This window comes from Crinia signifera, chromosome 2 (assembly GCF_055691185.1).
Source record: "Crinia signifera chromosome 2, ASM5569118v1, whole genome shotgun sequence".
Classification (NCBI taxonomy): Eukaryota; Metazoa; Chordata; class Amphibia; order Anura; family Myobatrachidae; genus Crinia; species Crinia signifera.
This window is the reverse complement of record NC_139218.1, coordinates 137,065,588-137,078,909: the sequence shown is the minus strand read 5'-3', so window position 1 is coordinate 137,078,909 and position 13,322 is coordinate 137,065,588. Positions and strand designations below refer to the sequence as shown.

At 41.8% G+C, this 13,322-nt stretch overlaps 1 protein-coding gene across 2 annotated transcripts in view; it reads right to left on the bottom strand.

Moving 5' to 3' along the window:
• AMPD2 (adenosine monophosphate deaminase 2) overlaps positions 1 to 13,322 on the bottom strand; it is an 89,962-nt gene that overhangs the window by 5,732 nt on the left and 70,908 nt on the right. For both annotated transcript variants that reach the window (XM_083172945.1, XM_083172946.1), the window contains exons 12-15: positions 8,046 to 8,209; positions 6,873 to 6,999; positions 5,058 to 5,221; positions 4,165 to 4,285 (exon numbers count right to left, since the gene is read on the bottom strand). In XM_083172945.1, the coding sequence (XP_083029071.1) occupies positions 4,165 to 4,285; positions 5,058 to 5,221; positions 6,873 to 6,999; positions 8,046 to 8,209 (576 nt within the window). The remainder of the gene's footprint in view (positions 1 to 4,164; positions 4,286 to 5,057; positions 5,222 to 6,872; positions 7,000 to 8,045; positions 8,210 to 13,322) is intronic.

The window sequence follows — 13,322 nt, the reverse complement described above, 5'->3', positions numbered from 1 at the left end:
GTGAGAAGCAATGAAGGGAGGGTAATAGAGGCTATTGGGAATGAAAACTAAACAAATAGCACACATCACCAGTAAGAATACATTGTGGGGGTACTATTGTTATATGGAAACAGGTTAATACAATGCACTGAGTGGAGTTTGGAAGTTTACTGCATGTGTTTTGGTGTTGTCCAGTTGTGTACTTCCTGTGGTTGGAGGGTTTTGAAATGACAGAACAGGTTGTAAGGGTTGAAGTTCCTATCTGAAAGTCATGGGTTCAATTCCCACCATGGTTCTACGGTCCAAAAATCCTCTGGTTGGTTAACTAGTTAAATGGAGCCCATGATTTATATAATGAGCACCTTAACCAATCCTGTTCCTCCTTCAGTCTGTAGCTGGGAAATGTCTGTATCCCTTTTTTTTTTTTTAAGCCTACACTATAGTTGTATGTCTCAATACTATATTGACCTGCTATAATGTTTTTGTTAAACTACTTTAATGCTGTTATCGTGTGCTCCCCTCCCTACCCACTTCATTGCTTTCCCTGGTTGGATGTTTATTAATTACTAATTCATAGTGCACCGTATACTGCAGACAATAAGGCATAGCTAAGCAAAAGTGTGTGTCAGTGTCTTTTTTTTTTTAACACAGTTTATTGGGTGAATCACATAAAATGACAAGCATAACCAAGTACAATGACAGTAACAAGTCAGCAAATTAGTTTATAGCACTGAAGTGTTTTAAATGAAGAGATAAAAGAAAGGAGCCTCACGACGGCGGTGTGGTAGACCGCCTGTTAGAGCATTCTAGCGAGGTAATTGGGAAAACAGAGAGAACAACAGAAAAATAGCAAGAATAGTAAGAAAGAAATCAGATAGGAAAGAGAGGGAATGAGAAAGAGAAGGAAAGGGATAGAGAAAGACAGAGGGAATGAGGGAAGGGGTGACCTCCGATTTGAAAAATAAAATGGGGGGGGGGGGGGGGGGGGATTTTGAGAAGACAACCAAGGAGTCCAGATTTTATTAAATGTTTTAAGGGTATGACGTATAATGGCTGTTATCTACTCCATTTTATATTCATATCAAGTACGGGAAATAATCGCTTGTAAAGGGACTGGGGAGGGTTTTTTCCAATCAACAGCAATTTGACATGTCATTGCAGATATTATATGGCGAAATAATTTATTCTGGTGATGAGTAAGAGTGGGAAGAGTTAAGGGAAGCATGAAGTATTTGGGATCAGGGGAGATAGTCATATCAAATAAACTCGAGATTAGAGTAATAACTTTCCTCCACGTATTAGCAATCATCAGGCAAGCCCACCAGATATGTATAAACGTACCCTCAGCGGTACAACCCCTCCAGCACCTATCCGAAGTATCCGGGAACATTGTTTTTAAATGGGTTTAGTCAGTGTCTTTTGTAAGCAGCACATACTAGGTGCACCAATGCCTCCATTGTTATGAAACAGTACAGAAACAAGATTTTTCTTTGCTGGCCAAGAGTATTATTATCATAGGGGTTATTCTAGTTCATTCTTTCTGACAAAATCCTTCTTAGATGGACAAAACCATGTGCACTGCAGGAGGGGCAGATGTAACTTGTGTAGAGAGAATAAGATTTGGGTGGGGTTTTTCTTCAAAGTGAGATCTATATTGCAGTGTAAAATAAAGCAGTCAGTATTTTCCCTGCACAGAAACAAAATAACTCACCCAAATCTTATTCTATCGGCACATGTTACATCTGCCCCCCTGCAGTGCACATGGTTTTGTCCATCTAAGAAGGATTTTGTCAGAAAGAATGAACTAGAATAAACCCCATAGAGACAAGATGATATTTTAAGGATATTCAATGCTGTAAAAGGGCCATCTCATTACTTGTATTCTTCAGGCATTGTCCTATACCTGTATTGTGAACCCGCCTATGCCTTTATGCTGCAAGTTGACAATGCAAAACTGCCAAATGTAGTGAAGATAGACTTGATGTGTCCTCGCTTTTATGACACATATGTGTCCTCATACATAAAGCCTCAAATACACCATGACATGTAAGATGCCAGGTTCTGTGCAGCTCTGCATCTTATTTTCAACAACTGGCCTGAGCAAGGTTTCTCAAGAGCAGAAGGAGGCTCAGGTGAATTGTTGCCGCAATATGCTGGCCAGGTTTGATGGAGGTCACTAAAACTCTGTCTGGGAGATCATCATTGTTGATGATTCCTGGCTCTTCAATTTTGACCTAAGATCAAACAACAACAGTTGGCCCAGTGGACTGCAGTTGGAGGTGCATTGCCACAGAAGTCTTGACATGAAGGCAGTGCAGCCAAGCAGATGGTGGCTGTTTTTGTGGCGAAGACTGGTCATGCACAATAGCTACCTTACCACTCGTGCAGCAGTGTACAGTCACTGGTAACTGGTACGTTAAATGCTGGAAGCCATTTCTGGGTGCCAACCAAGAAGTCACAGGAAGCGGCAGTGGAGACCTTCATCAGACTGGGCAGGCTGTTTCAACAAGTGGTTTGAGTGCATACAATTTTTATAGACTACTCTGGTGAACACTTTGATCAAATGTAACATTCACTTTGTTTATACATTTAATACTTTTTGTGCATTCAGAGACTTATTAAACCCCTGGTATGCCATTTATTTTACCCAAGATGCAACAGTGTGTTCTGTACTTTACTTGTTTTTATACAATTTATTTTCTCTTACTGGGACAAATGTATCAAAGGTTGGAAAGAGGTCAAGTGGAGAATGATAAAGTAACAACCAAAAAGCTTCTGTCATTTTTCAAAGACAATTAGTACAATGACAGTTGGAAACTGATTGATTGGTACTTTATACTGTATCCTCCAAGATTTGATAAATCCCCCGTATCTTGAACATCTGAAAACACTTTGTTACTTCCTGTTATAATTGCCTAAGAACTTCACCTTGACTACTACTGATAATGACCTCTAACACCATCCTAAAATACATCTCCTTTTCCACTACCCATCTGTGAAATTCTTTCCGCCTAAAAACTATCTATAAATAAGCTTGTCTCTTAATTGAAGCTTAGGCCACTCTAAACTTTCACATTACTTTGAGGAAAACAATAAAATATATTGCGCATAAAACAGTTGTCGGTAAAAAGGTTCCTTTGACTCTCACCTACACTAAGGGGGCAATTTATGTCATGATTTAAATTAGACTAATAAACCAAAATGAAAATTGAGATCCATTGATTCATTCTTAACTGTAACAAAGCAAAAATTAAGACTGCAAGTAAGGTTTTACATTTTTAAAGAACAATGATATGTTCTAGATATTTGCAGAAACTAAATATGGCTGCTATGAAGATGTATGATATTGTATTGTACTTGTTTGTTCTAAAAAACTTTAGGTTTTAATTTTATATGATATATAAAGAGCACTACAGTAACTTAGTACCACATTATCTATAAATAATAAAGCCTACTGAGCCCAGATTACTAAACACATAATTAAAGGTATGCAAGCTTCTTATATACTAGACTTTTATTTAACCATCAAACTAGTTGGTTGGATAGAATGCAAATCTGGTCTGGATGGAACAAATGTAATTTGTAATTCAGTAATTTTTTTCCAAAATATGGAAAAAGGACAAAAACTGTCCTTCAGACAAGGTACTATAGTTGAATATGTTTGATTTAAACAATTTGACTGAATATTTTTGTTTATTTTCCTGGGTTTGTGAACAAATTGCTTATTGTTATTTGATCCCATAGAGTATTAAATTTTCAGTCCAACCAACAAACTAGATGAAAATTGGTCTAGTGTATGGCCAGCATAGGAACATTGCTTACCTCAAACTATCCTTTTTTAGAAATAAATATGCAGCAATATCGGTATCAATCAAGCTGGTGCAAAAAAAATCCATACTGGAAAAATCATTGGATGGCAAACACCTTGGGACTGCATTTGCAGCAATTCCCCAATCTAGCTAATTTTCACAAGCCGTGCAAAGCAATTTGCAGACTTGTATGGGGTAGGATTTCACTCAGACTGGGCAGCGGCTATCTAGCGGTATCAGGGGAGATTAGGGTACAAAAAGGGATATTACCAAATCATATTTCTGACTATGCACTTACACAGAAGGATTACAGTGTAATTATTGTGTCAGTCCAGAGATTCATAAACTATAAAACAAAATCTCTAAAAAGCATCACCTTGCGCAACAGGAGCCCATGTGAGATGTTTTGGGAAAGCATGAATGCAGACACTAGGTGGTGTATAGGTCCAGCTTCTCCACAGTGCGGCCGGAGGACAAACGTATGGAATCCACGCTGCCTGTTACCAAAGAGATGGAAGGAGAATTGAAATTGAAAAGTAAACACTGAAGCACAAATATATTACATAGAACAATCAAATGATTCACATGATGGTATCACAGATAAAGGGTGGGATGTAATAGGGTGAGATCCTGTTGGCGTTACAAGATGACAATCTTTTCCCAAATAACCAATAGAGTGTGTCAGGAAATGAGGCTGGACATGTACAAATCCCCAAACATTCTTCTTTTCCTTAATCACCTGCCTCATTTGTTCAGATACTTTCTCCCACCCACCTTGCACTGCCACAGAGTGCCGCCTCACCTATTCTTTGATCACCTGTTCCCACTCCTACCTTCAGGTTGTCTCAAAACTTTTGCAAAGTGTGAGTATATCTGTTACATTTATGACAATTTAATTCATTTTGATAGCTACTTGATTAAAAAGGAACAGTAAAATATTAAATAGGGTTGCTATAAATCAGGGGTAGCCAACTCCAGTCCTCGAGAGCTACAACACGTCTCCTCACAAAATCACAAGTGAGGTAATTAGCTCCACCTGTGGATCTTTTAAAATGTGTTAGCCAGTAATGACCTGTGAGGTGAGCTGGAAAACGTGAACTGTTGGTAGCTCTCAGGGACTGGAGTTGGCTACCACTGCTATAAGCCACCAAGATATAACGTACACCTCCGTCTAGCATGTTAATATGATACACAGTGAACACACAAACTGAAATTATACTGAAGATCTTGCTTTAAAAGTGATCTTTCTATTGATGGATATGCTTATACCTGCGCAGGTGGTTGAGCACAGTCATGTTGGCATACATATAGTACAGATAGTAGGAATATGGTGGGTTTTCGTCTTCCTTCCAGTTCTCAGGCAGCGGGCTATCCATATTAAAAATATGATGTTCTGGCTTTGATTCATCATCTACGCTGTCAAAACCATCCATCTAAAGAAGATACATAAACATGGCAAGTATAAGCAAATGAAGTTAGTATGTCACAGACACAATATACTTTCTTTCATGTAAGAAGCCGTTCTTGAAAGCTGCAAGGAAATAAATCACCAGTTTTTTGAGCACGCCGACACTGCAGACTAGCGTTCTTCTGCATGCTGGAAGACACCGCAGGAAATCCATCAATTCTGAGAGATAACTGATCGCAGGAAAAGAGCCCACATTCCATGTGACTTGCACAGTATATGTGGGCCTTAACACAGGCTTCCTTTCTCTGTATGCATGACTCAGAATGGTACACCAGAGAATACATTCATAACAATCTCATGTTCACTCCCACATGGCAGAAAAGTCCCATGCAACTGCATAGTTGCTACTCAGATCCTGTCACTGCATGCAGCGGGCGGCGGCTGATGGACTTGCAAAGCAGCGAATTTCGCAACCTTGGTCCATTGTCGGAATGATGACCCGGTCAAAATGCCGACATTTAAAATGTCGACATTTTTAAAAAAAATGTACTTTTTGTTTGTGGGAAGGGGGGGGGGTGACTATGTTGACATTGGATGACATGGACACCGTATAAGTGTACACGCCCCCTTGCCAAGCTTTGGACATGCTTTTATGATCTAACTCTGTGCCTACTTGGATTCTGAAGTAGTTGGTTTAAAAAAAAATCATGAAAACCCATGTTGACTTTTTGACAAGTCGACATTTTAAATGTCGGAAATTTTGTCTGTCAGTAAATTGACTGCATCCCTCTGGAACCTGTCTGGTCAGGATAACATTTATGGGTTTATGAGAAAGAAATTTCAGTTAAGACTGTCATGGGCCCTTTACATTAATTGTGACAATTCTGAGATATGGAGATGATTGCCACAATTAATTTTAGATGTGTGGGCTCCCCCTTTTGGCAATCCCAATCAAAAATGAATAGGGATCGCCAATCGATTGCTTAATCAGATTTTTAAACATGTTTAATAATCTGGTATTATCGGCAGATCTTTTCTATATGTGTGGGCATTCCCAATTCATCTTCTTTATCTATTTACATTATGAACAGCTGAAATGACAATCGATTGGGCAATTTCCTGATATGAAGATGCAATCTTTAGATGAAAAAATCTGCCGATCACTGGAATAAATCTGTAATGTGTGGGCAAGTCAAATAGATTGTAGAATACATTTATCTGGCAAAAAAATCCCTGGATCTGGAAATCCATTAATTGTGATTGCTGATGTATGGGGCCCATAACTGCTATTTCACACGCTCTGGCTCCTGCCGGACAGCGAAACCCCGCACGGTCAAAAGCCGTGCCACACACTGTAGTTATTAATGGACACAATTGTGTCCATTCACATGGCTGGTTGCAGCCGGATCCCACCACTGGAAGGGACGGCTGCCGGGCTGTGGCCATCCCCTCCATTGTAAACTACTGTGTGCTGCATGGCTTCTTGGCCGTGCAGGGTTTCGCCGCCCAGCAGGAGCTGGAGCGTGTGAAATAGCCCTAAGGGCAGATATTTTCCTGACTTCTTGTAAGTCATCTGACTGATGGATACTGCAATCACACACTCTTTTGCCGACAATGGTAGCCTTCCTGTCAGTAATCCATCTGGCAAACAACAGTATACTGTATATAGTACTCACATGCTCCAGAAAGAGGTGTAGTTCTGGGTGACTGGCTGGATTCACAGTGACTTCAAACAGTGGCATGAAAATATTCTCCAGGATCTCTTGAAAACTATTCACTTGCTTCTTACTACGAAACACATCGCTGAAAGAGGTGGGGGAAAAAAAAACCATTATATGCATTGTAAAGAACAAAGAGCAAATGTACTATGCTTTTTTTGTGTTTTGGCACCATCTGTTCCAAACTACAAGATGGGCCTGATTCAGCTTGGATAGATACTCACTGCAGCTTATCACATGCAATCCTTAAGAAATGCAAATGCAGAATGCATTAGCGATCCCAGTTTAGAGGAACAGCACAACCATTGGTCTTGGTCACAGGGTCCCTCTGCAACCGCAGAGTAAAGGTGCCCATACACTAGTGCGATCTGGGCCCTTTTTACCCAATTCTGAAGCATCTAGCCAAGAAATCGGGTGAAAAGTGTCAAATCGCATGTCTTTCTTCTCCGATTCTGATCCGATGCGCAGTCCAGTGCGCATCGGATCAGAGCCGGAGATCGCAAGGGCTGTCATCAAGATTTATCATATTCGTCAGTTCTTGATGGGATCGCATACAATGCACTGCATGCAAAAGGACATGATTCCATGTACCCTATGCGATCCTGCCTCTCAAAAAGCTGCCAGGGAGTTCAAGGGAGATCGTATGTGACTTCTCCCCTCTGAGAAGTAGCATAAGTGTATGGGGGCGTTAAGTCTAACCTTACTCAGGCTGCCTGTCACAGCCATGCTTGGGTGGTCAAGGAATCTGTGCCTTGTGGCGCAGTCCTTGGCCTGGCAACTCATGGTAAATGGGAAAGGCAGGCCCCCGTTTCAGAAAATGCCAGCTGCCTCAATTACTGACACTACTTATATTATCAAATTTAAATAGGGGCAACAAAATGTATGTAGTTGAAAAAAGGGACCCCACAAGTAGCTATGTATTAATCTAGGAACCCACCAGCTCCTTGTACAGGAGGGGTCTACTGCTATTTAGCTTTGTGCCACCCTCTCTAGTTGCAGAAGCCCAGTTATTTCCTCCCATGTGTTTGTCTTTATTAGAAGCATGCAACCTTCCACTAGGAGGTAGGTAGGAAATATGGAAAATGTCTGTATATCATTGGTCACATCTGAGATTAAATAAAAACTACTTACTAGAGTCGTGGGATCTGCACAAGCCATCGTACATTGTTAGAATGCACTTTATGATTGACAGCCCAACTAGCTAAACTGTCCCATTCTGTGCGAGAACGACCGTATATTGAAAGACGCAGTTCTGCATTCTGATATTTACTCTCTTCCAGATCTGACATCACTTCCTACAAAACAAGGACAAGACAGCTGACTATACAGATCGCCACGTCTCAGAAGATCATCAACAAGGGAAAAAATATGAAAGGTACATACAGAAAGAATGTAAATATTTTCATTTTTATTAGGCGTTATGTACGAAAAATAATTTTTAAGTGCTTTTTGCAGATGACATGGCTTTATTCAGGTGTGTGGATGATAATAAATAACACCCTCTCAGAGAAAGGGAATGATGATTTGATGTCTGCTTTGACTAAGAAACCAGCCAACTGGCTAGGTATCCATTTTCAGGGTCAAGATTGTAAAGGTAACTAAACCACTGTAATCAAGCCATTCAGATATTGATCCAGTTTCAATGTGCTCAAAATGTATATAAAATTTCATGAATGACCTTCTATTTTCCTAATTAGAGGGATATGACCATAAGACATTATGGGGGTAATTTACTAAGATAAAATGGGTACGAATGCACCCATTCGTACCCATTCAATTTTAAATACGGCAGGGACCCGCACATTTACTACCGGCCGAACTCAGCTGATTTGGTTAGAATCCGTGCAGGCTTCTCTGTGTAAACCCCACCCCCTCACCGGTATTACCAGCCCTGGGCTCTTTGAGACTATGCTGGTTGCAGAAATACAGGGGAACAAATTGCATAGGGGTCCCCCTGTACTTTTTTAACAGGTTTATTTATAGTTTTAAGTACTTGTGTACTTTCACGGCTCCCACGATGTGCATCATACAGTGAAAAATCGCATTGCGATCTGATGCGATGCCATTTTTCGCAGAAATTATGGACATGAGTTGACATCATGTAAAATGCACCCCAAATGTCATTTTTCACACTGTACCACCCCCACTATCAACGCCAACCCGAAACGTGGCGAGCGGCGGCGGTACGCATCCTATGACCTTTTCATACTCCCACTATCCACGTCGGCGTGGAGTTGAGAATAGAAAGTGTGATGAGCGCAGCGAGCCACCGAGCCGAAGCGTGGCGAGCCCCGCGAGGGGACACGGATACCTGTGAAGCCCGCGAGGGGACACGGATACCTGTGAAGGTATCCGCGTCCCCTCGCGGGGCTCGCTGCGCTCACCACGCTTCGGGCTCGCCACACTTTCTATTCTCAACTCCACGCCGACGTGGATAGTGGGGGTATGAAAAGGTCGTAGGACGCGTACCGCCGCCCCTCGCGGGCTCGCTGCGCTCACCACGCTTCGGGTTGGCGTTGATAGTGGGGGTGGTAAAGTGTGAAAAATGACATTTGGGGTGCATTTTACATGATGTCAACTCATGTCCATAATTTCTGTGAAAAATGAATCTCATGCGATCGCATGCGATTTTAAAAAATGCACAAAACCATGGGAAAATCGCATCGCATGCCACTACATATGGCATGCGATGGGAGCCGTGAAAGTACACAAGTACCGTGTTTTATAATAAAGAAAAAAATACAAATAAACATGTATGCAAATGATCCATGAAAAGAAACAGGAAGAAAAAGAAATAGCATACATAAAATGTAGGGATTTCCGTAACTGCTCCCCCAAATGTGATGAAGTACATTAGCTTGAGTAAAATAAGACAATTGACATGGTAATCAAAGGACTAATGTAGCAAGAGATCAATAAATCTATATCTAAAAAAAAAAGGAATATAGAGTCAAGATAAGGAAGAGGGAAAAAAAGAGCAAGAAGAGCAAGAGAAAGAGGTGTATGGGGGGGGAGGAGGAGGAGGCTGAGTCCGTGGCCAAATTATAGGTATAAAAGAAAAATAAATCAGAATAAAAATGGCTACTCTTAATGTGAAGCAGGGGAAGGGTATGGATCATAGGATAGACAAGAACTAGGTCGACACCACTTGGTCGACATGGCTGAATGTCGACATTCAGCTAGGTCGACATGGGTTAGGTCGACCGGGTCATTGTGTCGACACAAACATTAGGCGGTCAGTCAAAAGGTCGACATGGGGTTTTTCACTTTTTTGTCCCGAATGTCGACACAGTCCGCAAGGACACTGAAACGTAGCACAGCGTCTGCTCACCATGCTTCGGGCACTATTTTATTCTTTAACCATGCCCCAGTGGATGGTAGGGCATTAAATACCGCGTGGCTCAAAAAAAAAAGAACTGTGGAAAAACACCATGTTGACCTTTTGACTGTCAACTTTCCTTATGTCGACCTAATGACCCTGTCGACCTAACCAACGTTGATCTTCAGTCATGTGTAACCTTCCTGCATGGTGACCTTCAGTCATTTCGACCTTCATGCATGTCCACATAGTGGTGTTGACCTAATGCTTGTTGACCTAATACTTGTAGACCTAGTGACTGTATCCCCATGGGAAAGGTGTATCTAAGTATTAGCAAAGGGTCTAAAAAACCAGATGGGAGGGCACCATGAGGGGTAGTTTTATTACACAGGGACCAATCACACCATACTGCAAGGAATTTATGGAAGGTATTGTGAAGATAACACGATATTTTCTCTATGGCTGCCACATGCCATATATTCTGTATATAAGTTGCTGGCGAGGGGGTCAATTCATTTTCATGGTTTGGCACTTAAACGATGGGACTCATTCAGTCTGTGCATAGATAACTTGTCTGCAGCCTTATCTAGACTCTCTATAGGACAGCCTAGGAGAAAAGACCAGGGTGACTTGATTATACGTATGAACCTCGGGGAGTAGATGGGGAAACTTCATCCCAGAAACTAGCAATTTTTTAGCAAGACCACCAAATATGTACAGATAGAGCCAGCTTCATTCATCCCTACAGCATGCCGTGTGTTTCCGTCTTGGCGTGTGAGAAATGGCCGCCTGCGAGGATGAGATGCTCGTGCTCACACGCTCGAGCGGGCCACTGCCGCGAATGGGGTGTGCGTGCGTCTTACACGCACATACGTTCCATTCTTGGCAAATAGCATGCCAAGATGGAAAGACGCGTCTCGCTGCCGGGATGAATGAAGCTGGCTCCATCTGTAGGTGCCCTCCGAACCGCAACCTCTCCAACAGCGATCAGAAGCAGCAGTATACTCTTTACGTAGACAGGTAGGTATTAGATGCGTCAGTCATTGGGACTTCCCTCAGCCCAGGGGAGCGCCACCTCTGGCTGTGCAAGGCTCCATAGACGCGCATGTTATGAATTTAACATGGGTTTCTATGGCCGATTCCTATCATAGAAGCCTATGTTAAAGTTTTAACATAGGCGTCTATGGTGGGTGGCAATTCAGGCTGACCGCAAAGTCAATTTGGTAATGCTCTCATTCTCGGGGAGGAGCTGCAAGTGTAACTTCTTCAGTCAGGTTTTTGCAGGGTTTTTTTTCAAACCCTAGATGCCTACAGTACTCTGGACCGAAAAGGATGCGATTTTTTTACAGGTACCCTTAAGATTCTACAGGAGAAATGGATTAAACCTATGTGTCAAGATAGGTAAGTATGTATGTATGTATGGTGTCTGTAATAAGATTATAATTGAGTATGTGTGTTTTATTTGGGTATTGGTTCCGTTGTGGGATTATAAGTCCCAGTGGGCCCATTAATGCCCCGCATGCTGGGACTTGTAGTTTTATCTTTTTTTAACACTTTATTTTACACTATCAGCCAGGCGCCCACCGCCCAGGCGACAGCCTAAGGCTTTAGCCCAAGCCCGGGATGTCCTGGGGGAGGGGGGGGGGCTTTATTGGTCTATTTTTTGTCCCCTGTATTTTTGTAACCAGGATCGGGTCAAGAGCCAGGTGTATTGATGCCCCTGTCGTAAGTGCTACTGCCCGTTTGTAGATAGGTATAATGGCGCACCTGTAGTTTCATCTCATCCTTTATACATGGGGAGCAGTATAAGCACTCATAATGTGTGCTGATACCACCTCTTCCCTGTATCGAACCTTAATACATCTACCCCACATTCTGTAGCATGGCAGTTAGGAGCTGATTGGTTGGTAATTTTTCTCTCTCCACTCTCCATAATGGATGAGTGCTGTGTGACTCGGTAGTGCCAAGTGTCTTTTACTGCAACTTTTTTCAATCAAAATATGTCTTAATCGCAAAGCGTAATTAAAAGCTAGCGATTTCACCAGGTTGACCGTGAAGCATGGACGACCTCAGTAGGGACTGCAGGAACCTGCAAAATCAGGGGTACACACTGGATAACCCGGCCAAAATTTAGTTCTGATTCAGCAGGAAACAACATATTGTGTTCCAGTGAATTAAATCAGATTGCCTGTCACTGCCAGGAAATATTCATTACATTTTTACAGAAGAAATTTGCATTTAAAATCCAAATTTCTCAAATGAACTTTTGTTTTTAGATTTAGAGTTTTTCTTCTATTTGCATGTGAATAGCCACTGTGCTTTTATGTATTACTGATGTTCAGGGGAAATTTCATGGGGTTGAGTTGGAGAGACTTTACATATAAAAACCAAAATCTTGTTTTCTATGTAACTAGTTACAAAGAGTACAGGCTTAGGGCGATATTTAACTCAAGATTCCAACTGTCGGAATGACCCGACAGTTGAAATTTTGGGTAGGTTTTGTTCTGCTTGACAGATACTCAACATGCGGAATTCAATATTCTGCTTGTCGAGTATTGAGAAGTGGGAGTGTCTGTGAAAATGGCCACGATTTGTTGAAAATCGGACGTGAATTCGACAATCTACAGCCATTTCTGACAAAACAGATCAGACTTGTTTGAAAGTTGGATCTGTTTGTCAGACTCCACCTTCAATGCTTTCAGAAATGGCAGCATTGAATAGGCCAGGCTTTCCCAACCACGGTCCTCAAGGCACACCAACAGTGCAGGTTTTGGTAATATCCAGGCTTCAGCACAGATGGTTTAATCAGAATCACTCAGGTACTAATTAAGTCACCTGTGCTCTAGCATGGATATCACTAAAACCTGCACTGTTGGTGTGCCTTGAGGACCGTGGTTGGGAATGCCTGGAATAGGCGGTAGCTGCTATTTCCCCTGTCAGAAATAATGGCCAACATTGTAGTCTCCCAAAATATGAAATATTCCAAATAACAGAATTTTTGGTACTTGTTTCCTAGCACGGCCACAACGATCATAATCGCGGTCATCGGGGGTAAAATCGGGGCCATCGCGGGCATCGCATGCGCAAAA